At 46.8% G+C, this 27337-nt stretch overlaps 1 protein-coding gene across 1 annotated transcript; it reads left to right on the plus strand.

Moving 5' to 3' along the window:
* ahcy (adenosylhomocysteinase) lies at nucleotides 1-26382 on the plus strand. Its single transcript, XM_066663795.1, has 10 exons — nucleotides 1-131; nucleotides 13657-13847; nucleotides 14798-14873; nucleotides 20317-20469; nucleotides 20655-20767; nucleotides 21476-21683; nucleotides 22588-22675; nucleotides 24039-24156; nucleotides 24366-24560; nucleotides 25840-26382. The coding sequence occupies exons 1-10, from the start codon at nucleotides 104-106 to the stop codon at nucleotides 25969-25971; spliced, it is 1302 nt and encodes a 433-aa protein (XP_066519892.1). The 5' UTR covers nucleotides 1-103; the 3' UTR covers nucleotides 25972-26382.
* The last annotated feature ends 955 nt before the right edge of the window (nucleotides 26383-27337 follow it).

Here is a 27337-nt window from a genome sequence, read left to right on the forward strand (position 1 = left end):
ATTGAAGTTGTGAGCGGGTCGAGTCCCTCTTCGCTGAAGTCGGAACCTGAGCCGGACTCGGAACGTGAATTCCCTCAGAACCGAACCACAGACAGAATCGAACATGTCCGAGAAGCTGCCTTTCAAAGTCGGTCAGTGATTTCACTAAACATTCATTCATTTACCCTCAGTCCCACAGACGGGGTTCGCACTCTTAACTCAACAGTCCACCTTAAATAGTGCAGGCGTGAAGTGTACTTCTTATTTCCCGTTCCACCCTAAACCGTGAAGCAGATCCGTTTCTGGCACGCTGAGACTGAAGTGGGCTCCTTTGCATATTCCGTTCCACCTTAAATGGTGCAGCATTCACGTTCTGGCGCGCATTGTTTAAGGTGGAACTGAGCATTGTAAAGAAAAAGTAGCGTTAAAGTTGAGTCAGGTTCACTGCTGCACTATTTAAGGTGGTCTCGTAGAAGAAGCCAACTTAATTACCCGCTGCGCTGTTTAAGGTGGAATGGGATCATTCGGAATGGAAGCAAAGTTCAGTAACACTCATTGCTGCTCTGTTTAAGGTGGAAGGGGGAGTATGAGTGAGAAGCCACCTGCAGCGTCACCAAAGCCCAGCAAGATTTATTTTAAGCATAAATATAATTTAATTTGCGCCTGAGCTGGGTTTGTGTTGAAAAGACGCAGAAATGTATAATAATTAAAGCACAACAGAATTATTCCTGTGTAACTCTCGGCTACTCCAAAGAGCGTGGTTCTAGTCAGACAAACGGTGGGAGTTGTAGTTTTTACGTGTGGTGTAGCGCGTTCTTCTGTATAAGGATGCGTGCGTCAATGAACTACATTTCCCATGGTGACGTGTGAGCGGTCTGCTGTCAGTCAGGTCCCCACGCATTAGTGACAGGGTTTTTGGGCACGTGGTTGTGTTTAAGAGAAAGATTAAAATATTATTCTTTCTTTTGATTAATGAGAATATTTTCTTTATTTGAGAAAGTAACTTAATCAGATTGATTCGTTGTTTTTGCATTATTTCCTATTAAATAACTTTTTATCAGTAAATGTGCAGAATAAAATTATTAATAAATGTGTAGGTGGAAATAAAGAGGTGAAGATGGATAAATAGCATAATTTAAAACATAAAGAATGAGGGAAGGAGAGATTCAGTTTTAAATATATATAATTAGGTGTTTAAATCTCCACATTTATGTAATGTTTGAGTAGACGTTTAAGACAGAGCCTGTGTACTGTGATCCGTTTCTGTGTTTAAAGGTCACTGCTGTCAGAAAAACACCCCAGATCTCACTCGCAGTGTAAATAAACATCATTAGATTTATTTGAGGTAATTCTGGAGTGTTTTTATTGGTCGGTTTCAGTGAGTAAACAGCAGTTGGTTACAGATGTAAACTAGTGAGAGGTTTAACAGCGATGGCTTTGACGCTGTGATTCAGAGAGAGAGACCAAGGAGATCTGCTGCTCTAATGATATTGATTTAGTCTGATTCTGCTTCTGCTCTGTTCTAGTACAGTGTCTAATCTCTCAGTTCTAGATAGGAGAACCTGTATCTGGAGCTGGTTGAGTGTCTCCTGCACTTTGTTCAGGTCCAGAGTTCAGGTTTAGAAGCAGAGACCATCTGAGTAAAACCTTTCAGTAAATCACTGACTCTCAGAGCTGTTTAATCACTGAGAGTCATTACAGGGCAATTCCACCCATTTCTCAAAATTCCCCACAATCCCCAGTAATCCCCTGCGTGAACGGATTACAGTGGACAGTGTCCTGGGGGGGCAGTGGTGGACAGTAGAGATTCAGATTTCTCTTCAGTGGAGGTGAATGGAACCAGACATCTCCAACACACACCCAGCAGTGTGTTCCCATTCACCTCCACTGTGCCCCAGTGTGTACTGTCCTCACTTTGTGTTAGGGGCTTTTAGAGGAGGATGTCTGGTTCCATTTCACACTACTGAAACCTCTCCATCACTAGGTTTATACATTGTATGGATCAAACTTGGGACATACCACCTAATCACTGATTTCAGGTATTTCATTCAGTTTCATGGAGTGGGTTTTCACGGCCCAGCTGCTGCCTTACATCACCAAACACAAGGGGGGAGGGGTAAAGCTGTGGGGTTGTTTTTCAGTGGTTTACTTGAGTTGAGGAGTTGAGGCCCCTTAGTTCCAGTGAAGGTACATGTTAATGCATCAGCAAGCATAGGTTTTGGACAGTTTTGTGGGGACAGTTTGAGGACGGAGGGCTGTGCTCCTGTGCACAAAGCAAGGTCCATAAAGGAATGGCAGGGTGAGTGTGGTGTGGAAGAGCTAGACTGGCCTCAACAGAGCCCGACCTCAACCCCATCCATCACCTTTGAGACGACCCTCTTGTCCAACATCCGACTTCACTGATGCTCTTCTGGACAAACAGGAAAATGTTCCCTCAGATTCACTCCAGACTCGTGTAGTAATTCCTCCCAGAAAAGTGGAGCTGCACAGAGGGAACCGGCTCCGTCTTAGAGTCTGAGGATTTAGAGTGATTTACATTAATAATTGCATTATAAATGTATTTATTATTTAACGGTAAAGTAATGAGATCTCATAGCCAGCTCTTATACACAAGTGTGTGTGTGTGTGAGAAATCCCATGTTTCTTGTGAGAACTTTATTGATTGAGGACTACACGCAATGCAACGTTTTACTGCAGGGGTGCCACACATTTTTGGCCTGAGATTTACTTTTGCAGATGGATGGGTCATGATCTCCCTTAAAGAAAAAAACTTTAACTCTTATTTTATGTGCATTAGATAATATGAATATTTTTTAAAAATCATAAAATAGTCTATCAGTGTTACAGGACAAAAGACTGAAAAACTACACTGACCTTATTCTGATGATCTGCACTGAAGGGTGTCGCCAGGTTTTGGGTGTCGTTTGGACTGTAGCTGCTTCCCAGGGATCGTCACTGAGCGTGGACCAATATTTTGACTTGACTTATTTTCATGTGGGAAAAGGCTGCGTCAGCTGCTCCATCAAATGGAAAGCATGTGAATGTTGCAGTTGGCTCAAGCAAACTAAAGTCTTGAAAGCGCTGTTTCAAACAGTGTCGCTGATATTTTTAAAATTAGTTTTGAGCACTGAGAAATTTAATCCCTGAAACTGTTCTCTGCAGAGACTGTGAGAAGCGTCCGCATGGCAGACCAAGTTGTGTATTTATGCCTGAGCACAAAAAGGTGCCAGGTTAACTGTGTTATATATCGGCTAAAATTCCAATATCAGACCGATAACAATAACTAAAAAAACCCCACATATTGCCAAGTAACATATCAGCTGCCGATATATCGTGCGTCACTGATACCACGTTCTGAATTTGCTTAACGTACCGTGCACTTGTCAGCAGCGATGACATTTGGGGAAATTCTTTAAGTCGTGGCTCCAACTACAAGAAGCAGTTTTCCTTTTTGAAAGCATTCACTGAGCTAATCGTGTCTGCCACACGTTTGTCTTCGCCTTGCCGCTCTAAATTAAGCTCATTCGACATGTTGGTTAAAACTGTCAAAACACCAGGTCTAAGAGCCGCTGGGTGCATTCACCATGGTTTGAAATGCAAATAAACATTTGAGGGGATGGGAGCAGCTTTTGCTTTGGAGCTGGGCTTTGTGCTGAGAACTCCTCATATAGAAATGTAAAGTACAGAATGGCTTTAATAAATCCTTAGTATAAACACAGTCGTGCAGAAGTTTGGTGAAATTTAGTTTTTCAGCAAGACACACCTTTGTAGGCCTCTGCACTATTTTATACACAAATTAATAATACAGAAAAGTACCATGTTTTAGTTTCTGGAGAGGACTTATTTGCACTTAAAAGATCAATAAAAGTGTGGTTTGTGCAAAGGTTTCCATAAGCCTCTAACTCAAAGTGCAGGTTACATTAGAATAGAGATTATAAATTGCATTAAGAATGTGTCCTTAAACCACACATGTCGATTATTTCATCCAGGGTTTATGCTATTTTGTCTGCGTCTTCACTTTTCTTTTTTTTACTCACAACCGGAGTTACGTCTCTCCATGGTCTTCAGGTCAGTGTTCTCAGCTTTAATGATTCACATTTCTTTTTTTTGCCTAGTGTCCTTCCAAGAGTCAAGTGTTTGTCTAAATGAAGTCACACTGCTTTTTTATCCTTGGTCCATGGTCTCTTCATCTGAGGATGATCAGCACCTGAATCTGTGGAGATCAAGGTCCTCAATATTGTCAGATATTTGGTATCAAACATTGTTTGGGAGAAACAAATACATTAGGAAGACTTCCCACACTGGGTTTAATACAAACTATGGCATCTCTGGACATTATTAGATGAGTCTATCTTCCTAGAAATGCCTGCTGCTTTGGGTTTAACCCTTTAATGCCATCAGCATTTTAGGTTAAAATTTTAAGTTCCTCCCGTTGCTGACACTGATGTGCAAATGCGCACACAGCTTTTTTATTATTATTATTGACTGTAGAGAGGTGTTGCCAATAGAGTGGGAGTGTGTTTTCTGGAAGAGTAGTTCTCCATCCAGTATTTCAGAGTTGGGAAAGTGTGGATGTGATGATCATCCAATATCCTGACCTCAATAATACTGTTGTCAGACCCAACTCAGAAGTGGAGAAAACCAATCTGCTCAGAAAACAATTATTTCTGTGCACAAAAAAGAGCTGCTTGTACAAAAATAATTTGTATTGTTTGATTAAAAGCTCCCAGATGCAGCTGTGCCTGTGTAGTGCCCAATCTCATTACCACGTCTTGATTTCATGCCCTAGGACCCTCGGTGTGAAAGCAGAACTGCACCGCATGCAGCACGGGTTTCTTTAATGTCAGGGGAACGTTAATTGAAGGGAGTGAAACGGTGCTCTATTTTTAAAAAAAATGAAAATAATATCTGCTTTTCCTCAATCCAACATTAAAGTAGTGATACATTTATTATAATGTCTCAGGTGCCAAAATGTAACTGCTGTACTCTTTAATTTAAAAAGCAGCTAGCGAATAAGGAACTAATTCAGCCTCATAATAAAACTACAGTTAGAATATTTTTTATTAAACTTAGCACAAAAAGTAAGGAAACGCACATTGTGTCATTGCACATTGTACATGTACAATGAAAATGGGTTACAGCCCCCCCCCCCCTCCCCTTGGTACAATTAAGAGAATAGGAATTGAAACAAGAAATAATTAAAAGAACATTATTTAAGGAAGCAGAAACCAGATTTAAGAGCATAAGTGATTAACTATGAGTTCTCCTATGTACATTATCGACAACTGCAGCATCAGTTACTGCACAATGTAACTTTTAGCAGCATCCGTTATTGCACTGAAACCCGTTTAAACAAAACCACATCTGTTTATACCTGAACTATTAGGTGTTTGTTTAGCAAAGATATGGCCCTGTTGTAAAAACTGTCCCTCAAACAGTTTGTCCTTGTTTTAAGTTGTCTATAACGTCTGCCTGAGGGCAGCAGTTCAAACATCTGGTGTCCTGGGCGTGTACAGTCCTTGATAATAGTGTAAGCCCTCCTGAGGCAACGAGTGCTGTAGAGGTCCTCCAGGGAGGGGAGAGAGTGTCCAATGATCTTCTGCGCCGTCTTGATGACCCTCTGTAAGGTCTTTTTATGTGGCAGCGGTAGAAAACAGTCAGCAATTTCTTATCCAGATTCAGCCTCTTAAGGATCCCCAGGAAATAAAGACGTTGCTGGGCCTTCTTCATCACCGCTGAAGTGTTAGAACCCCATTGGAGATCTGTGTCCATATACACCCCAGGAACTTGAAGCTGGACACCCTCTCCACATCTTGTCCATCGATGCAGATTGACTGCAGGTCGGACTTCTTCCTTCTTAAGTCTACAATCAGTTCTTTGGTTTGGAGGTGTTAATGACCAGGTTGTTCACTGAGCACCACTCCACTAGCCTTTGAACCTCTCCCTTGTATGCCGTTTCATTGCCCTCAGAGATCAGTCCGACCAGAGTAGTGTCGTCAGCGAACTTGATTATGATGTTGTCTGAGTGGCTGCTGATGCAGTCATACATGTGCAGTGTATAGAGGTGTGGGCTCAGCACACAACCCTGTGGAGATCCAGTGTTGATGTTGAGGGCTGGGGAGAGATGTGAGCCAACTCTAACTCTCTGTACACGGTCTGTGAGGAAGTTCCTTAGCCAACTGCATATATTGTATGGAAGACCAATGTCCATTAGCTTCACAGTCAGTCAGTCTGCCTGGGAGTATGGTGTTGAACGCAGAGCTGAAGTCAACAAAGAGCAGCCTGGCATAGCGCCCCTGCAGTTCCAGGTGTGAGATGGGGGAGTGGAGTGCTGTTGCTATGGCTTCTTCTGTTGACCTGTTCACTCTGTATGTGAATTGAAATGGGTCGAGGGTGGCTGGGACGCAGGACCTGATGTGACGTCTCACCAGTTTCTTAGAACACTTCGTGATAACTGTGTCAGGGCGACTGGACACACCCTGGAGAGGATTGTGAAACTAAACCCATTCAAATATGTGGGGGAGATTCACAAAGACTTCAAGAACTACCACCACACAGACGTATGTAAGACATGGGTTTCAGCGTCGCATTCCTTGGGTCGAGTCACTCTTCAACAAGAGACAGCGTCAGAAGCGTCTCGCCCCTGGGTTAAAGACAAAAAGGACTGGACTGTTGCTGAGTGGTCCACAGTTATGTCTCTGATGAAAATAAATTTTACATTTCCTTTGGAAATCAAGGTCCCAGAGTCTGGAGGAAGAGAGGAGAGGCACACAATCCACGTTGATTGAGGTCCAGTGTAAAGTTTCCACAGTCAGTGATGATTTGGGGTGCCATGTCATCTGCTGGTGTTGGTCCACTGTGTTTTCACAGGTCCAAGGTCAACACAGCCATCTACCAGGAAGTTTTAGAGCACTTCATGCTTCCTGCTGCTGACCAACTTTATGGAGATTTCATTTTCCAACAGCACACAGTGCCAAAGCTATCAGTACCTGGTTTAAGGACCATGGTCTCCCTGTTCTTAATTGGCCAGAAAACTCACCTGACCTTTTTTGTGAAGAGGAACAAAGCAGACCCAACAATGCAGAAGAGCTGAAGACCACTATCAGAGCAACTAGGGCTCTCATATAACACCTGAGCAGTGCCACAGACTGATCCACTCCACGCATTTAAAAAGAAATGATCTACCAATCACACATTTCCTTACATTTTATGCCATGTTTATATAAAATGTAATAACAGCAACATTACATGTGTATTGTGTAATAAAATGTGTCCGTGTATTGTGGAGACGGACGATATCACGTTTTGTGATTTGCCGTCTAATGCAGCTGCGTTGTTGAATACCAGAGGGCGCAATCGATTAAACTCGCACTTTGCACGTCCTGCGCCACACTACTCCACTGCAACAGTCGGAGATTGGGGACACCCCATCGTCTTTAAATCCAAGGTGTGGCAACATTTGTTTCCCCATTTTTCTTATTGCACAGGACATGAGACTGGTTGATAATGAAGGTTTTCAGCTACTTGTTAACATGGGCTCTATACAACCCTAACCCAAAACTATGCTACTATAACCGCACATGTAATCAGCAGTGAGTGGGGGAAATGGTGAGCTTTGTGCTTCAAACCTGGCCACTTTTCGAGTTGCACACGGTGCTGAACATAGCCAAGGTGTTAAAATCAGCTGTTTTGGAATGGGAGCTTATAAAGACAACACAACATTGCTGTCGTTACGGACAATGCACGCAATATGGAAGTAGCCATGAATAAGGCTGGTTTAGCACAGCTTTTTCTCACACTTTAGATCTTGCCTCTCAGATGGGTTTATGTGTAACACGTATCAGTCAATTGCTGAGTCGAATAAGGTGCATTACATCCTCCGAAGTGCCACAGCCACGGCAGTGCTCACAGCTAAACAGAAACTGCTGCAGGTTCATTCGCATAAGCTGATCGTGGATGTCAGGATGCAATGGAACAGCTCCTGAGAAATGTTTTAGTGCTGCCTCAAACAACAAGGATCCGTAATGGCACCACTGCTGAGATACGTCGATATTCTCAAGAAATAGAAACTCTGAATGGATCCGACATCACTGTGAAACTTCTAAAACCTCTGAAAACATACACCACTGTTCTGTCCGAACCCCAGAGTGTCCCTCATCCTGATTATAAAGCACATGACTGAGCAGAGCATGGAGCCCAAGGAGGAAGGCTGCTACCATCGCTAACGTTAAGAGCGCCATACAGAAAGACACCTCGAACAGATATACTGGGGAACATGATTTTCTGCTGGAAAGCATGGTGTTGGACCCCAGGTTCCGAGCCCTACAGAGGAGCAGTGCGAGGGTGTTTTTAACAGAATGAAGAACAAAGCAGAGCATCCCAAACAGGTAAGTACACTTCCCCCACAATGCATGCATGTCTTTTTTTAAAGGTATTTACAAATGAGATTCGACCTCAGGCTGTTTGGTTTAAATGTCCCTCTCTCTGCTGTTTACAGACCCAGTCTGGGGCCGAAACAGAAAAGATGGGTGCAGGTGCCACTGAGGCAGAACCCAACAATGAACTGCTGGGCTGTTTCACTGAACAAACCAACAGAAGGGTAGAGGTACAGAAAAGAAACTCCCATTAACAGGCCAGGTGTCCTCTAAAGCAGTGGAAAGAAAATGCTCAGTTGTACCCACTGCTCTCAGCTTTGGCCAAAGTATATCTCTCAAGTCCTGCAATGTCTGTTCCCAGTGTGCGTGTTTTTTCAACAGCGGCAGACATTGTGAATACTCAAAGATCTCCGCTTCTGTCTGAAAATGTGGACTTTGATTTTTGTGAAAAAAGATCAGTATCTTAGGATAACCGTGAGATAGAAGTGTAAGTGTGTGTGTGTGTGTGTGTGAGAGAGAGAGAGAGCTCAGTAAATCTGTCTCATTTCTTTGATTTAAATTTAAATGCTTGTTTATTTAAGATCTGGTGAAACTGTTACAATAACAAACTGCGAGCTCAATATAAAGCACTGTTCCTAATGTTTCTTTTAACAGCAGGGGACTAACTTAAGTGGTCTTTTTTCTTCAGAAAGAGAAATGCAATGCTTTTACAGTAATACAAGTTTAATTTGATCTCTGGCTGAGCTCATAACTCTATTTGCTCATATATTAATGTAAATTTCCCCATTAATATAAAATGAAATGCTATGAATCCATTCCAGTCCCAGAAACCACACCAAATGTTGTTACGTGTTTATAAGTAACAAATAATATATAAAAAATGTAGTAAATAATATAAGAGTATAAAGAAATAAACTGGTTCTAAGAAGTGTATTTACCTTGAAGATCAGAGGAAGACATTGAAGGAAGTTGGGGGAGTTTTCTGGCAGGGAGTCTCAAAAAGTTAGCTTACACTAGCTATTTTGCTAATACCTCCTTTACAGTGTTCACGGTGCTGATTGGGCCTGCATACAAAATGCTAAGAAAGTATTACATCACTGAAATCCCCTGAGTGCAGTGGCTTTAACAATAATAATGCACCTTTAACAACAATGCCATGTTTTGAGGTGCTAGTTTTTGGAGCAGTGTAAATGGTTGCACTTTAGCACTTGCTAACTTCTACTGCCGAAGCTAATACACAACAAGATTTCAGAATATCAAGCACTAGCTTGGTAGTGACCCTAGCCATGTAACAACGCATTTTAATAAACAATACCTCCATGTCTACATATTTTTTTTTTGTGTGTGGAGAGTGTCGTTTTTGCCTCCTCTTAGACCAGCTCCTGACTCTGGTCTGGCTCCAAATGTAACACACTTGTTGCTTGCACCCTTGCACACCTTCTCTAATCACCTACAACTCCACTTGAATCTGAATAAAACAATAAATAATAAAAAACCACAATGTTTCTGTCCTCACTCGCTGAATCATGGTCCCAAATAAAAAGATTATCCAAGTGTATTATGTAAGTGTAATAAATTACTTGCCCGCAGAAGACAAATAGATTTTTCTTACTCTTCTTTATTCATTTTGTTGTTATATTCATAAAGTCTTCTTTCACACTGTTGATGTTGCTTTAGAAATTGCAGTGCCTTTAGTGCCTTTGGAAGACTGTATTGTGACTCATTACAAAACTAAATTAGTGAGGAACGACGTGCTAGGCTTTGAGCAAAGATCCATTTTTTTTTTCCATTTGCGAATGACGGGTAAACTGACAGTGTAAGGGGAGCTAATGGCAAGGCAAGTTAATTTATAGAGCACCTTTCATACAAAAGCAATTCAAAGTGTCTTACTAAAAAAACTGTTAAAAGCAACAATAAAAATCATAAAAGTCCAATAAAACAATTAAAACATTGCAATAAAGGGAAATGCATAAAAAGAGTAAAAGAAAACATGATAATTATTAAAACAATTTAAAATGATACAATAAAAGAAAAGAACTAAAATGCAGTTACAGAGTCAAAAGTGCAGAGTATTTTAAACAGAGTTGTAGCTGCTCAAACAGGAATGTTTTAAGCCTTGATATAAAAGTCGGGGCTCTTCTAATGTTCTCAGTCTGGTTCTGTTTCAGAGCGGCGCTGGAGCTAAATGCTGCATCTCCATGTTTAGTTTTGACCTGAGGCAGCACTAAATGTAGTTCCTAAATATCTGAGAGCTCTGCTCAGCTAAAAAAGTATTAAAAGCAGAAAATACCCAGTTTTGGCTTCCTAGTGTTTATATTTAAATGCTCAGATACTCAAACAAAAATAGCACCATCAATACAACAGGAAATACAAAGACAATAGATGCTATTTCAGCTGCCATTGGTGGTTAACTGGTTTGTTAGTGTTGCTTTCATGTCATCATGCTTAAATATGCAATGCGCTAACATGCTGGTAAACTGAGTCTTGCCAAGCATGGTGCATGTTACATTTGGTTTGGGTTATGCATGACAATGCTGGCCATGATGGTTAACTGGTTTGGTGAAGCAGGCCATGCTTGTTGTACAGCATGTTTAAGCTTAAGCTAAGGTACTGTAATACACTTTGTGGTGCGACCTCTTCAATGATGTGACCAGGGTCATGGGGTTTTTCGGGTCTTACGTCAGACACCCTCACCCAGGTGACCCAGCCGGGGGTGATCAGGCCCAGGCACTAGGCATCGCACCCCCCCTACCCCCTCATCCCAAGCCAATGTGAAGCCTTTTCAGCAGCTTCCATGATGTTCTACATGGCGCTACGCCTGAGCAGTCCTCAGATCCCTAGAAGTCCCAGGGCCTGATGTAAAGGCTGGTCTGCAAAGCCCCTACAGCCCACTTCAGGAGGCTTGCAACAGTCCTTCCACCCATTCCTTTGACATTCAGCCACAGTTCAGCATACATGGCCGCCTTCCGTTCTTGAGCTTCCTCCATCTGATCTTCCCCGGAAACATTTAGCTCAAGTAGCACTATCTGCTTGGTTTCCCCGGGCATCAAGACCATGTCTGGCCGGAGTGTTGTTGCAGTGATAATGTCCGGGAATCTCAACTGTCTCCCAAGGTCAACCAGTTGTTGCCAGTCTCTTGCTGTTGCAAACAGGCACCCCTGGGCTTGCTGTGGGTGCTGGGCCTTCTCACCTGCTCGAATGAAGGTGATGGTACACTTGGAGGGGTGTTGCTGCTTGCTTTTGTTGCTGCCAGTTTAGATGGTGTTGGTAGATGGACACAGAACCTGGTCGTGGTGCCAATGATAACAACTCAAGGCCTTTGAGCAGCAGCTGCTCCATGTTGCTAGCGTTCTCCTCCTTGGGAGTCCACACACACTTTGCGCATCTCCACTGCTGAGGTACCTTCCCCTTCCTTCAGATGACACTCTAGATATTCCAAGACCCTGGGGCAGTTCTTGAAAACCTTATATGGTACTCCACTGGGGCCTGGTGCTGATGATGTTCTGGCAAATTTAATGATCTCTCTGACACTGAGCATTTTTGCAGGCTGCTCAAAACTGTAACAGAATAATACCATAGGTTTTATATTATTCTTTACTGCAAGGAAGTAGTCCTATGTGTATTTCTCGAAAAAGAAGTGTTGTAACAACGTGTTGAGATCTTAAAGTGCAGAACAACAAATAAAAACACTAAAAAAGTACTCAAATGTGTTTGTGTCAGTTTTTACAACTGATGATGTCACAAAGTAGCTTCACAGAATTCCATTAAATAATTTTTTAAACCTGAAAATGAAAAAAAAAAAAACAGGAGAGGAGAATGAGGCCAGGGGCAACAGTGGCACAGAGAAACTCCCTCAGAGCTCAGGATCAAACCTTGGGAGGAGCCAAAGCTCACAAAGGGAACCTACCCTCCTCTGGTCAATCTACCTACAAATTATTGACAAAATTATGTCAGATCTGACTATGGAAGCTTTAACTAAAAGGAGAGAACCAGAAGGACACACAGATACAGGAGCATCCTGAAACACTGGTGTCCCTCCGTCGAAAAACCTGAGTGATCACGTGCAAGCCTAGATTTTAAGATTGTGACACAGTCCCGAACATTTTCTAAATGATCATTCCAGAGTTTGGGGTCTTTATAAAGGTGAAGTCTTTGTGTGTAACTCCACCTTCCTATGGGCTATAATCTGCCTAGCAATCGAAGGTATATAGGTGGAATTTGTTAGCAGAGAGCTAATGTTTGATTCAGGACAGTGAGAAAACCTAGTGTCGGTGTTAGTTTACCTTTAACCTTAGTCTCAGCCACAGAGGCTCCTCCCACATGCTGATGGCAAGTGAGAGTCTTCTAGTGCACTCACGTTCTCACGGTCAGGATTCAGCCTGCTGCGTTCTGAATGGCTCTTTGTACATTTGTGTATATGTACTTCCTTTGGCCTGGCTCTGGTACTGGTCCGACGTGAATCAGAAATACTGCCGCCTCTTACATGTCAGGCCAAAATATCAGACTGTGATTGGTCCTTTTGTGTGTCAGTCAGATTTATCTAGCTGCTGCAGACTCCAGCACCGCAAGCTGAGTTTTTCTTTAAATCTAGGAAAAAAAGCAGCTCTCACAAGTATGTTCCTTATCATGGTTCTCACATTGGTGCCAGAATGTGTGTGTGTGTGTGCGCCAGTTGCTGAAGGAGCTGGTATTGTGTCTGGTTTTAGATTACTGAAGAATTCTATAAATGTGATCCTTCAAACACCCCCCACCTCTCCCTCTCTCTCACACTCTCTCTCTCTCACACACACACACAGTACTATAGTGGCAGAGACAGCTGTTATGGCATTCATACCAAATATGACTTGGCACCTGACAGCCAATCAGCCCTCCTTCCTGAATAAATCTGCATATCAACGAGGGACTGGGACAAATTCTGAGGAGTTTGTGTTGGTTGTATTCATGAAACTCTGACGTGTGTGTCCCAGCCCCAATCCACACACACCTATAACCCCCCTGGTCTTCACTGCAGTGTAATGTCACAGGGGACGGAGTTATATGGGGCCTGGTTCCAGAGTGGGCGGAGACTCTAGGCTCTCAGAGCTTTGACTGGGTTCTGTGAGATCCAGAGCCAGTCTCGGCTCGTTCTCCAGGAGAACCTCTGATCAGTACACACACACACACACACTTACTTTCCCTGTGTTAACACTGCACTTTATACTGTTCTGTGGTTCAGCCCCAGGCCCTGTTCTGATGTGTTTTTTTTTTGTTTTTGCCTGGTTCTGTAAAATAACTGTGTGTGTGTGTGTGTGTATGTGTGTAGCTGATATCAGTCTGGCAGAATGGGGGCGGAAGGCGATTGATATCGCGGAGAATGAGATGCCGGGGCTGATGAAGATGAGGGAGATGTACGGTCCCTCAAAGCCCCTGAAGGGAGCAAGGATCGCTGGGTGTTTACACATGACCCTGCAGACCGCCGTCCTCATCGAGACCCTCACCGCCCTTGGAGCAGAGGTACACACACACACACACACACACACACACAGCCTGTGATTGAGGGGTGGGACGCCTGGGGACCCCCGCGACTGTAAGAAGACGAGGAGGGGGACGTGCTGCAGAACGTTGCTCCTCTCACAGGTAGGAGTCCTCTCTGAGTGTGAACCCAGGTGGAAAATGGATTTGGGTTTCTGTCTCTCTCTCTCTCTGTCACTCTCCGTCTGTCTCTTCGTCTTTCTCTATCTCTCTCTCTGTCACTGTCTCTCTCTGTCACTGTCTGTCTCTCTCTCTCTCCCTCTCTCTGTCACTCTGTCTGTGTGTGTCTCTCTCTCTCACTCTTTTTTTTTTCTTTGCTGTATATTTCTCTATACCTCCATGTGTTTTGTTAGTAAGGGTTCTTCGCTCTGTGTGTGTGTGGGCTGTGTGTATCAGTGTGTGAGAGTCTGGTGTGTATTCAGCTGGGTGTTATTGCTCTGTGAAGCTTGTGCTGGACCTGTACAGATTCTCCTGTAGGACGCGGTGAAACAGCTCTGATCCTCCCCTGAGACACCGCTGTGGTGTAAACATTAAAATAGAGGCAGGTTGTGGGTGAACGGTGACTGCTGCTGCGTTCACCTCCAGAACTCGGTCTGAAACTCTCTAACTCTCACAACTAGAGTGGCACCATTCGGCCAAACGTTATTACTGTATATATTTACACCTCTATTTATCACTGTGTCAGGATTTACACTGTTACACTTTTAAAGGATACCGTTCTAAAGAATTCAGACCAAACACATCAAAGATTTGTCGCTGTGTAATATTTATTTTCAGAACGTAACGTACATTTACGTATTACTCAGATCCACAAGGAAAGATTTCACTGGGACAAAGATCCATGGATCTCCTGACATCTCCACTACTTTCAGTAATGTTCTCACCACAAAAATCTTTCTCCCCCCATCCCCCCCCCCCCCCCCCCCCCCCAGGTGCAGTGGTCGAGCTGTAATATTTTCTCGACGCAGGATCACGCTGCTGCTGCAATCGCGAAGACTGGAGTTCCAGGTCTGATCTGTGATTGATCTCTGATCTGAAGTGTAATCTGATGAAGTGAAGAGCTTTTATCTTTCTGATCCTGTATTATTCTGTTCCTCTGTGTTGTGAATGAGTGGTGAATAATGAATGGTGAATGAGTGGTGAATAATGAATGGTGAATGGGTTGTGAATGAGTGGTGAATAATGAATTTTGAATGAGTGGTGAATGTATTGTGAATGAGTGGTGAATAGTAAGTGGTGAATAATGAATGCTGAATGTGTTGTGAATGATTTGTTAATGAGTGGTGAATAATGAGTTGTGAATGTGTTGTTAATGAGTGGTGAGTAAGTGGTGAATAATGGATGCTGAATGTGTTGTGAATGATTTGTTAATGAGTGGTGAAAAATGAGTTGTGAATGTGTTGTGAATGAATGGTGAATGCGTATTTAATAATGATTGGTGAATGAGTGGTGAATATTGAATGGTGAATGAGTGGTGAATAATAGAGTGTGTGGGGGGGGCAGAGTGTGAGGAGGAGAGTGTGGCGGGGCAGAGTGTGAGGAGGAGAGTGTGGCGGGGCAGAGTGTGAGGAGGAGAGAGTGTGGGGGGGGCAGAGTGTGAGGAGGAGGGAGTGGGGGGGGGACAGAGTGTGAGGAAGAGGGAGTGTGGCGGGGCAGAGTGTGAGGAGGAGAGAGTGTGGGGGGGACAGTGTGAGGAGGAGGGAGTGGGGGGGGGACAGAGTGTGAGGAAGAGGGAGTGTGGCGGGGCAGAGTGTGAGGAGGAGAGAGTGTGGGGGGGACAGTGTGAGGAGGAGGGAGTGTGGGGGGGACAGTGTGAGGAGGAGGGAGTGTGGGGGGGACAGAGTGTGAGGAGGAGGGAGTGGGGGGGGACAGAGTGTGAGGAGGAGGGAGTGGGGGGGGACAGAGTGTGAGGAGGAGGGAGTGGGGGGGACAGAGTGTGAGGAGGAGGGAGTGGGGGGGGACAGAGTGTGAGGAGGAGGGAGTGTGGCGGGGCAGAGTGTGAGGAGGAGAGAGTGTGGGGGGGACAGTGTGAGGAGGAGGGAGTGTGGGGGGGGACAGAGTGTGGGGGGGACAGAGTGTGAGGAGGAGAGAGTGTGGGTGGGCAGAGTGGGGGGAAAGAGTGTGAGGAGGAGAGAGTGTGGGGGGGAAAGATTGTGAGGAGGAGAGAGTGTGGGGGGGAAAGATTGTGAGGAGGAGAGAGTGTGGGGGGGAAAGATTGTGAGGAGGAGAGAGTGTGGGGGGGAAAGATTGTGAGGAGGAGAGAGTGTGGGGGGAAAGATTGTGAGGAGGAGAGAGTGTGAGGAGGAGGGAGTGTGGGGGGGGGACAGAGTGTGAGGAGGAGGGAGTGGGGGGGGGCAGAGTGTGGGGGGGACAGAGTGTGAGGAGGAGAGGGTGTGGGGGGAAAGATTGTGAGGAGGAGAGAGTGTGGGGGGAAAGATTGTGAGAAAGAGAGTGTGGGGGAAAGTGTGAGGAGGAGAGAGTGTGGGGGAAAGTGTGAGGAGGAGAGAGTGTGGGGGAAAGTGTGAGGAGGAGAGAGTGTGGGGGGGACAGTGTGAGGAGGAGGGAGTGTGGGGGGGACAGAGTGTGAGGAGGAGGGAGTGGGGGGGGGACAGAGTGTGAGGAGGAGGGAGTGGGGGGGGACAGAGTGTGAGGAGGAGGGAGTGGGGGGGGACAGAGTGTGAGGAGGAGGGAGTGGGGGGGGACAGAGTGTGAGGAGGAGGGAGTGTGGCGGGGCAGAGTGTGAGGAGGAGAGAGTGTGGGGGGGACAGTGTGAGGAGGAGGGAGTGTGGGGGGGGACAGAGTGTGAGGAGGAGAGAGTGTGGGTGGGCAGAGTGGGGGGAAAGAGTGTGAGGAGGAGGGAGTGGGGGGGGACAGAGTGTGAGGAGGAGGGAGTGTGGCGGGGCAGAGTGTGAGGAGGAGAGAGTGTGGGGGGGACAGTGTGAGGAGGAGGGAGTGTGGGGGGGGACAGAGTGTGAGGAGGAGAGAGTGTGGGTGGGCAGAGTGGGGGGAAAGAGTGTGAGGAGGAGAGAGTGTGGGGGGGAAAGATTGTGAGGAGGAGAGAGTGTGGGGGGGAAAGATTGTGAGGAGGAGAGAGTGTGGGGGGGAAAGATTGTGAGGAGGAGAGAGTGTGGGGGAAAGTGTGAGGAGGAAGGAGTGTGGGGGGGGACAGAGTGTGAGGAGGAGGGAGTGGGGGGGGGGCAGAGTGTGGGGGGGACAGAGTGTGAGGAGGAGAGGGTGTGGGTGGGCAGAGTGGGGGGAAAGAGTGTGGGTGGGCAGAGTGGGGGGAAAGAGTGTGGGGGGAAAGATTGTGAGGAGGAGAGAGTGTGGGGGGAAAGATTGTGAGGAGGAGAGAGTGTGGGGGAAAGTGTGAGGAGGAGAGTGTGGGGGGAAAGATTGTGAGGAGGAGAGAGTGTGGGGGAAAGTGTGAGGAGGAGAGAGTGTGGGGGGAAAGATTGTGAGGAGGAGAGAGTGTGGGGGAAAGTGTGAGGAGGAGAGAGTGTGGGGGGGCAGAGTGTGAGGAGGAGAGAGTGTGGGGGGGACAGTGTGAGGAGGAGGGAGTGTGGGGGGGACAGAGTGTGAGGAGGAGGGAGTGGGGGGGGACAGAGTGTGAGGAGGAGAGAGTGTGGGGGGGCAGAGTGTGAGGAGGAGAGAGTGTGGGGGGGACAGTGTGAGGAGGAGGGAGTGTGGGGGGGACAGAGTGTGAGGAGGAGGGAGTGGGGGGGGACAGAGTGTGAGGAGGAGGGAGTGTGGCGGGGCAGAGTGTGAGGAGGAGAGAGTGTGGGGGGGACAGTGTGAGGAGGAGGGAGTGTGGGGGGGGCAGAGTGTGGGGGGGACAGAGTGTGAGGAGGAGAGAGTGGGGGGAAAGAGTGTGAGGAGGAGAGAGTGTGGGGGGAAAGATTGTGAGGAGGAGAGAGTGTGGGGGGAAAGATTGTGAGGAGGAGAGAGTGTGGGGGGAAAGATTGTGAGGAGGAGAGAGTGTGGGGGAAAGTGTGAGGAGGAGGGAGTGTGGGGGGGGACAGAGTTTGAGGAGGAGGGAGTGTGGGGGGGACAGAGTGTGAGGAGGAGAGAGTGTGGGTGGGCAGAGTGGGGGGAAAGATTGTGAGGAGGAGAGAGTGTGGGGGAAAGTGAGGAGGAGAGAGTGTGGGGGGGACAGAGTGTGAGGAGGAGAGAGTGGGGGGAAAGATTGTGAGGAGGAGAGAGTGTGGGGGGAAAGATTGTGAGGAGGAGAGGGTGTGGGGGAAAGTGTGAGGAGGGGACAGTGTGAGGAGGAGGGAGTGTGTGGGGGGGACAGAGTGTGAGGTGGAGAGAGTGTGGGTGGGCAGAGTGGGGGGAAAGATTGTGAGGAGGAGAGAGTGTGGGGGAAAGTGTGAGGAGGAGAGAGTGTGGGGGGATAGATTGTGAGGAGGAGAGAGTGTGGGGGAAAGTGTGAGGAGGAGAGTGTGGGGGGAAAGATTGTGAGGAGGAGAGAGTGTGGGGGAAAGTGTGAGGAGGAGAGAGTGTGGGGGACAGAGTGTGAGGAGGAGAGAGTGTGGGGGGGGCAGAGTGTGAGGAGGAGAGAGTGTGGGGGGGCAGAGTGTGAGGAGAAGAGAGTGTGGGGGGGCAGTGTGTGAGGAGGAGAGAGTGTGGGGGGGGACAGAGTGAGGAGGAGAGTGTGGGGGGACAGAGTGACAGGGTGTGGTGGGGGGCAGAGTGACAGTGGAGGGAGGGGGACAGTGTGAGGAGGAGAGAGTGTGGGGGGGCAGTGTAGGGGCGGCAGAGTGACCGTTTGGGGGGAAAGAGTGTGAGGAGGAGAGAGTGTGGGGGGAAAGATTGTGTGGGGGAAAGTGTGAGGAGGAGAGAGTGTGGGGGACAGAGTGTGAGGAGGAGAGAGTGTGGGGGGGGGGCAGAGTGTGAGGAGGAGAGAGTGTGGGGGGGCAGAGTGTGAGGAGAAGAGTGTGTGGGGGGGCAGTGTGTGAGGAGGAGAGAGTGTGGGGGGGGACAGAGTGAGGAGGAGAGTGTGGGGGGACAGAGTGACAGGGTGTGGTGGGGGGCAGAGTGACAGTGGAGGGGGGGGGACAGTGTGAGGAGGAGAGAGTGTGGGGGGGCAGTGTAGGGGCGGCAGAGTGACCGTTTGGGGGGAAAGAGTGTGAGGAGGAGAGAGTGTGGGGGGAAAGATTGTGAGGAGGAGAGAGTGTGGGGGGAAAGATTGTGAGGAGGAGAGAGTGTGGGGGGAAAGATTGTGAGGAGGAGAGAGTGTGGGGGAAAGTGTGAGGAGGAGAGAGTGTGAGGAGGAGGGAGTGTGGGGGGGGACAGAGTGTGAGGAGGAGGGAGTGTGGGGGGGGACAGAGTGTGAAGAGGAGAGAGTGTGGGTGGGCAGAGTGGGGGGAAAGATTGTGAGGAGGAGAGAGTGTGGGGGGAAAGATTGTGAGGAGGAGAGAGTGTGGGGGGAAAGATTGTGAGGAGGAGAGAGTGTGGGGGAAAGTGTGAGGAGGAGAGAGTGTGGGGGAAAGTGTGAGGAGGAGAGAGTGTGGGGGAAAGTGTGAGGAGGAGAGAGTGTGGGGGGAAAGAGTGTGAGGAGGAGAGAGAGGGGGAAAGTGTGAGGAGGAGAGAGTGTGGGGGAAAGTGTGAGGAGGAGGGAGTGTGGGGGGGGACAGAGTGTGAGGAGGAGAGAGTGTGGGTGGGCAGAGTGGGGGGAAAGATTGTGAGGAGGAGAGAGTGTGGGGGGAAAGATTGTGAGGAGGAGAGAGTGTGGGGGGAAAGTGTGAGGAGGAGAGAGTGTGGGGGGGCAGAGTGTGAGGAGGAGAGAGAGTGGGGGGAAAGATTGTGAGGAGGAGAGAGAGTGGGGGGAAAGATTGTGAGGAGGAGAGAGTGTGGGGGGAAAGTGTGAGGAGGAGAGAGTGTGGGGGGCAGAGTGTGAGGAGGAGAGAGAGTGTGGGTGGGCAGAGTGTGAGGAGAAAAGAGTGTGGGGGGGCAGTGTGTGAGGAGGAGAGAGTGTGGGGGGGGGGACAGAGTGACAGGGTGTGGTGGAGGGGGGGGGGCAGTGTGAGGAGGAGAGAGTGTGGGGGGGCAGTGTAGGGGCGGCAGAGTGACCGTTTGGGGGGACAGAGTATAGGGGAGGACAGAGTGTGGGGGGGCAGAGTGACTGTGAGGAGAAGAGTGTGTGGGGGTGACAGAGTGTGGGGTGGGGCAGAGTGACAGTGTGAGGAGGAGGATTTGGGGGGGCAGAGTGACGGTGTGGTGGGGGTGGCAGTGTGTGAGGAGGAGAGAGTGTGGGGGTGGCAGAGTGTGATGAGGAGAGAGTGTGGGGAGGAAAGAGTGTGAGGAGGGGAGAGAGTGTGTGTGTGTGTGGGGCGGACAGAGCTACACCAGGAGCGCTCTGATTGGACAGTTCCCTTTTTACTGAAGGTGAAGACAACTGCAGAAAAACTTCAAAGACCATGTTTTACAGCTTAATGTGTGTGTGTGTGTGTAGTGTACGCGTGGAAAGGAGAGACGGATGAGGAGTACGTGTGGTGCATAGAGCAAACACTTTACTTTAAAGATGGTCAGCCACTGAATATGATCCTAGACGATGGAGGAGACCTGACCAACCTGGTTCACCAGAAACACCCCGGGCTCCTCGCAGGTAACACCCCTCCCCCCACCCCCTCCCTGTACTTTATTTATATTAAACTTTTCTTTGTTGTTTTATATTTATATATAAAAGTTTATATTGCACACTCCTTACTGGACAGAGGAATAGTGGTGGACACTAGGTGGCACCATTGCGCCGTTGTCTCAGTGCTGTTCATTGGTGTTGTGTGCTGTCAGGGATCCGGGGGCTGTCAGAGGAGACCACCACTGGGGTCCATAACCTCTACAAGATGCTGAAGAAAGGAGAGCTCAAAATCCCTGCCATCAACGTCAATGACTCCGTCACCAAGGTACAGCGCACCCTTCAGACCAGACCCAGTAACACACTTCATCCCCGGTATCTGTCCTGAGCTGAAGGGTTAATCAGGAGTGTGTTCCTCTCACTGCAGGAAGACTGTAGGTTAAACCTGGGCCATAAAAGTGCAATGAAACCTGAGGGAGCAGTGGATAAAACATTTCAATTTAAAATTAATACTTTACTGTTTGAAATAAAGATAATAATGAAATAAAACATTAACAATGTTTATCCACTCTATAGTTTTACCGTTTTTACAAAGACTTTCTTTTAAAACCCTGACAATGCTACAATGTTATTGTGAAAGTTCTAGATTCTGATGAATTCTTTCCTTGTGACATTTTTGTTTATTTCGCCCACGTCTACATTACACTAGAAACAGTGGAACATTGCTGTGAGGATCTGATGGCATTCAGCCTGTACATAATCATCATTGAGGTCAGGGTCGGGGGTGTTCCTCAAAGCAGGATTTCTGTTATCCAGAAAAATTAAGCCCAACCTCAAGCCTCTCCAATTCCTATTGGAGGGAGATTCTTATTGGACAGCGTTCCACACACAAGAGGAATTCCGTTGCTCCAGAGAACACAGTTCCACTTGTTCTACCCCTTGTAGGCTCTGGGCGAGGTGAGGTTAGGATCATGTGCAGCTGCCCCTGCTGGGAGGTTAGTGTGTGACGGAGGTGTATCTGTGTGTCCTGACTCAGAGTAAATTTGATAACCTGTACGGCTGCAGAGAGTCCCTGATCGACGGGATCAAGCGAGCGACAGATGTGATGATCGCCGGGAAAGTGGCGGTGGTGGCAGGGTACGGAGACGTGGGTAAAGGCTGCGTCCAGGCACTCAGGGGCTTCGGCGCCCGGGTCATCGTCACCGAGATTGACCCCATCAACGCACTGCAGGCTGCCATGGAGGGTATGGTTTACTACTCATTTATTACTTTCTATAGTTCTCTGAGCTCTTACCACCACGTTCACTACCACCACCTCATTCTTCACTATGTTCTCCACCACCATGTCCAGAACTAACACCACATTCACTACCACAATCACCACCACCACATTCACTACCACTTTCACCACCATGTTCACTGCCACATTCACCTCCACCATGTTCACCATCACCATGTTCACTACCACTGCTTTCACCTCCATGTTCACTGCCAAATTTACCTCCACCATGTTCACCATCACCAACATGTTCACTACCACTGCTTTCACCACCATGTTCACCATCACCAACATGTTCACTACCACTGCTTTCACCACAATGTTCACTGCCACATTCACCTCCACCATGTTCACCACCACCACCATGTTCACTACCACTCCTTTCACCACCATGTTCACTACCACTCCTTTAACCACCATGTTCACTGCCACATTCACCTCCACCATGTTCACCACCACCAACACATTCACTACCACTGCTTTCACCACCATGTTCTTCACTAGAAGATGCCATTGTAGGTGATGTTTCCAAAAATGGACCCAGAGTGCCTCCTCCCTGTTGCTCTCTTAAATGCACATGAATGAACTTTATGGCTTTATGGCTCCACTGTCAACTTTATGGGTGTAATAAAAGACAGTGACACACCACACACACATCATAAGTACCACCCTCATTTTGAGACATCGTCCACAATTTTTTAGCACAGCGGTGAACTGTCTTACTGCTATACCGCCCAACCCTTCTGGCCACAGCTGTTGTCTGCCTGACTGCTTTAAGCTGCTCCTGATGTGTGTGAACTCAGAGAAATGTTTTGAATTAAACTTTATTTAAGGTTGATATTATCTTTTTATTTTTATTAATTCTCCAGGCTACGAGGTGACCACCATGGATGAGGCCTGTAAGGAGGGGAACATCTTTGTGACCACCACTGGCTGTGAGGACATCATTCTGGCCAGGTGTGTGTGTCTGTGTGTACAGATGTTTTAAGGTGCATTAACAATAAAATTACAATTAAAAACTAGGGGTGTCATAATACACAATAATATTAATTTTTTCGATACGATACGAGCTGTAAATCAAACACATTGAAGATTTTATTTTAAAAACCATTCTGAGCTGTTTATCAACCCGCGTTAATGAGTAGCAGCCATCAGCAGAGCAGTTCTGAGGCATGCTGCAGTTTCATGCACGGTGTGTAATAGGAATACAGTGTTACTATGACGATGCCGGAGAAGTGTTCTCAGCTACTGGGGAATCTACGACATGCTAATGTTGTGATTAGTTGTTGGACGATTAGCTGGATGTGAAATGACTCGCAGGGAGAGGAAGACTGGGCTGGAACTAGTGCTGCCAACGTCCCGTATTTGGACACTAAAAGATGTGTTCTGTTTTGAACCGATACGGGAGGCATTTTGTTCTGTATTTTTGAGGTCACACTGTTATGGTGACGGTTTGAGACTGAAACACGCAGCACTCTCTCTCAGCCAGAGTGAGGGTCAGATACTCCATAACTCCTTAACAGAGAACGCGGTTCTCATTGGTCATGACCTTTATTTAGCCAATCAGCAGCCAATGGATTCCCTCCTGCAGGGGGTTGTTTTTCTGGCACCAGTTTTCCTTTCCAAATGCACTGTTGTGTTTGTATTGGCCTCTGACCTCTACATCCAAAAATAAAAGGGAAATTACAATCATGCTTTTTCGTATCGTGGAGCAGAAACAGCAAAGGGTTTCCTCCGGGTGACTGTCTGTGAGGAGTGTGGTGTGTTCTCTCTGTGTCTGCATGGGTTTCCTCCGGGTGACTGTCTGTGAGGAGAGTGGTGTGTTCTCTCTGTGTCTGCGTGGGTTTCCTCCGGGTGCTCCTGTTTCCTCCCACGCTCCAAAAACACACGTTGGTAGGTGGATTGGAGACTCAAAAGTGTCCGTAGGTGTGAGTGAATGTGTAAGTGTGTGGCGCCCCCTCTAGGGTGTGTTCCTGCCTTGTGCCCAGTGATTATGGGTAGGCTCCTGATCAACCGCCGCCCTGAACTGGATAAGGGTTACAGACAATGAATGAATGTTTATTATATTTTACACCTGACGTTTTAACTCTGATCTTTTAATATTTTTTATATTCCATTTTCCACCTTCCAATGTTGTGTATCACTTTGTTTTTTAAAACTGTCTTTGAACTTGTGTATTTCTCTTTGATGTATGTTTAACAGTTTTGTTGATATTTTGAATCTTGGCTGATAGTTTTCTTTATTGATTATGTTTGATGTTGTGTGTATCTTTGTTTGATAATGTTTTTCTGATGTTTTGTGTGTGATCTGTTTATTTCAGACACTTTGAGCAGATGAAGGACGATGCGATTGTGTGTAACATCGGACACTTTGATTGTGAGATCGATGTAAAATGGTTGAATGACAACGCGGCCGAGAAAATTAACGTCAAACCTCAGGTACAAACATCTATAAACGAATAATATTAAAATTACAATGAAATGTATGACAGCGGCATCAATGACCATCCCACTATGACGGGGAGTGTGTTATTGATCAGACTCTGGTGAAAAGATCTGAATATTAGTTATTGATAGTTTATTGACTGTGTACAACACAAACTGAAGAGAGGCGAATGAGTTAATTATCGATTGGTGTTTGTCTACAGGTGGACCGTTACCGTCTGAAGAACGGGCGCCACGTGATCGTTCTGGCTGAGGGGCGTCTGGTGAATCTGGGCTGTGCGATGGGTCACCCCAGCTTCGTGATGAGCAACTCCTTCACCAACCAGGTCCTGGCCCAGATCGAGCTCTGGACAAACACCAGCAAGTACCCTCTCGGGGTCTACTTCCTGCCAAAGAAGGTGGGTTTACACATGGCCCTCAGCTGATCAGAATCATTGATAGACGATCAGGAACTGAGATTTAATTAATAAAGCTCCAGATGTTTAACGCAGCAGGAGCCTTAGTAAAAGGTGGGTGACGTTGACTCGTCTGATCTTTGTCGTGTTTGGGGTCTGCACAGTGTTAGGATAGTTTTTGTCTGATCTCTGGGGGTGGTTTCCCAGACAGGGATTAAACCTAGTCCTGAACTCTGTCCTTCTTTCAATGGAATATCATCACTCTCAGTGCAGTGGGGTCCAGGGCTAGGCTTAATCTCTTTCTGGGAAAGCACCCCCTGACGTTTTGGACTGTACTGTGCTGTGGTTTGAACTGTTGTCCCGCTGCCCCACCCCCGCTCCGTGACTGTGAGGTGACCAATGCCCTGGTTCTTCCTCCTTCAGCTCAGAGAAGGGTTCTGATGGATGGAACTCTGTCTAATTTCAGTCAGAGGATCGTGGGAGGGTTTGGGACACGACTGAAACCTGTTAATACTTTAACAATTTTAAACACAGGGATTAAAGTTCTGTCACTCTGTTGGATTCTGTTTCCTGCATCCTGCTGTGGATGGCTGGTGTGTGTGTGTGTGTGAGAATTTCAGAATATTAGGACTACTGAACATTGGCAACATCCGCTGGCAGAAAAGAGACGTGGAACAGTTCAAAATCACATTATTCTCTTAAAACACTATTATTGCTGGAGTTTTTAAATAAAGCGTATATTGACAGCTTTAACCTGATTCTGCTTTGGAGAACAGCAGAAATGGTTACGTGTGACACAGTGCGGAAATGTTTAACTGGTCATGTTTAGCAGGTGATGAGGGCTCAGGATGTATTCACACTGCCTCCACAGTTTTACCTTAAAATCTGCACGAATCTGTGAAATGTCTTTTTCTTTTTTTTCCTTTATTCTAGGTGAATATTCTTTATTTAATTCAGAGTTCTTTTCTTTTTTAATTTTTGGTTTTGATTTATTTTTGGCACTGAGCTTCTGTTAGAGATGAACTCTGGACTTTCCCTGATGACACTGTTTGAAAGAAAGTTGCCAAGGGAAGGCTGTGTAATATTTAAACGGCCTTGACTCAGACTCTGTGTCTCTACATTGTTGTTGTTGCTGTTGTTATTATTATTAGTCCAGGGAGATCGGGACTAAAGCAGCTGTGGTAACTGTATAAACTCTGGGCGACTGGGGACTGAGGAGATGATTTGAGAACTTAAACATCTGGAAGGTTTTAACCCTAACCCTTGGTTTTTCTCTCTGCAGCTGGATGAAGAAGTAGCCGCTGCACATCTGGATAAACTCGGCGTCAGACTGACGAAGCTCTCAGAGAAACAGGCCAAATACTTAGGGATTCCCAAAGACGGTCCGTTCAAACCAGATCACTACCGCTACTGAGCAGCGCCCCCTCGGATGTGTCTGGACTGGGAGTGACCGCAGCAACGGTTCTACAGCTGTACAGTTCCTTCCTCTGCTTCGCAATCGGAAAATAAACAATTAAACAACATGTAAACAAGGCTTTTATCTCTTAAACCAATCAGGAGCTGCACTGGATCAGTTTCTAACTGCGTCAAATCCACTGTAAAGTTAATGGTTATATTTAAACGTCTTGTGAATTTTAATCTCAGTGTTGTTTCAGGTTCAATCTCCTCTAAACCCTGTGAGGACCTGAGCCTCAGGAATCTGCTCCTGTTTGATCGGTTCTGATGATAGATTTGTTTATTGATTGATTTATGTTGACTCCTGAGGAACTCTGAACGGTTTCAGTGTGAAATGTTGCACGTCACTTTGTCAAAATAAAGACCATGCACCACTTCAGTGTTTCACTTGTTTTTCTTTCATTCTCAGGATTTTATTTTTGTGGAATTTTACTTTTGAGCTGTTTTCCTAAAAAGTGCCTTTCCAGCTTTTACCAGACTTGAATCCTCAGTGGAGGACTGATCAAATACTGGATTAAACTGGAATTGCATCGCTCCCCTTTGGGGGAGATGTAAACACAGTGATTTATTCCGAGAAGCGGACAGGAATGGAACCAGACGTCCTCCTCTAAAAGTCCCAGAGAGTGAGGACAATAGACGGTGGGGGACAGTGGAGGTGAACGGAAGCAAACGTCCTCCTCTAGAAGCCCTCACAGAAAGTGAGGACAGTGGAGGTGAATGGAAGCAGACGTCCTCCTCTAAAAGCCCCTCACAGAAAGTGAGGACAGTAGACAGTGGGGGACAGTGGATGTGAATGGAAGCAGACGTCCTCCTCTAAAAGCCCCTCACAGAAAGTGAGGACAGTGGAGGTGAACGGAACCAGACGTCTTCCTCTAAAAGCCCCTCACAGAAAGTGAGGACAGTGGAGGTGAACAGAACCAGACGTCCTCCTCTAAAAGCCCCTCACAGAACGTGAGGACAGTAGACGGTGGGGGACAGTAGACAGTGGAGGTGAACGGAAGCAGACGTCCTCCTCTAAAAGCCCCTCACAGAAAGTGAGGACAGTGGACAGTGGAGGTGAATGGAACCAGACGTCCTCCTCTAAAAGCCCCTCACAGAAAGTGAGGACAGTAGACAGTGGTGGACAGTGGAGGTTAATTGAAGCAGACGTTCTCCTCTAAAAGCCCCTCACAGAAAGTGAGGACAGTGGAGGTGAATGGAAGCAGATGTCCTCCTCTAAAAGCCCCTCACAGAAAGTGAGGACAGTGGAGGTGAATGGAAGCAGTTGTCCTCCTCTAAAAGCCCCTCACAGAAAGTGGGGGACAGTGGAGGTTAATGGAAGCAGA

The sequence above is a fragment of the Hoplias malabaricus genome, chromosome 3 (assembly GCF_029633855.1).
Source record: "Hoplias malabaricus isolate fHopMal1 chromosome 3, fHopMal1.hap1, whole genome shotgun sequence".
Lineage (NCBI taxonomy): Eukaryota > Metazoa > Chordata > Actinopteri > Characiformes > Erythrinidae > Hoplias > Hoplias malabaricus.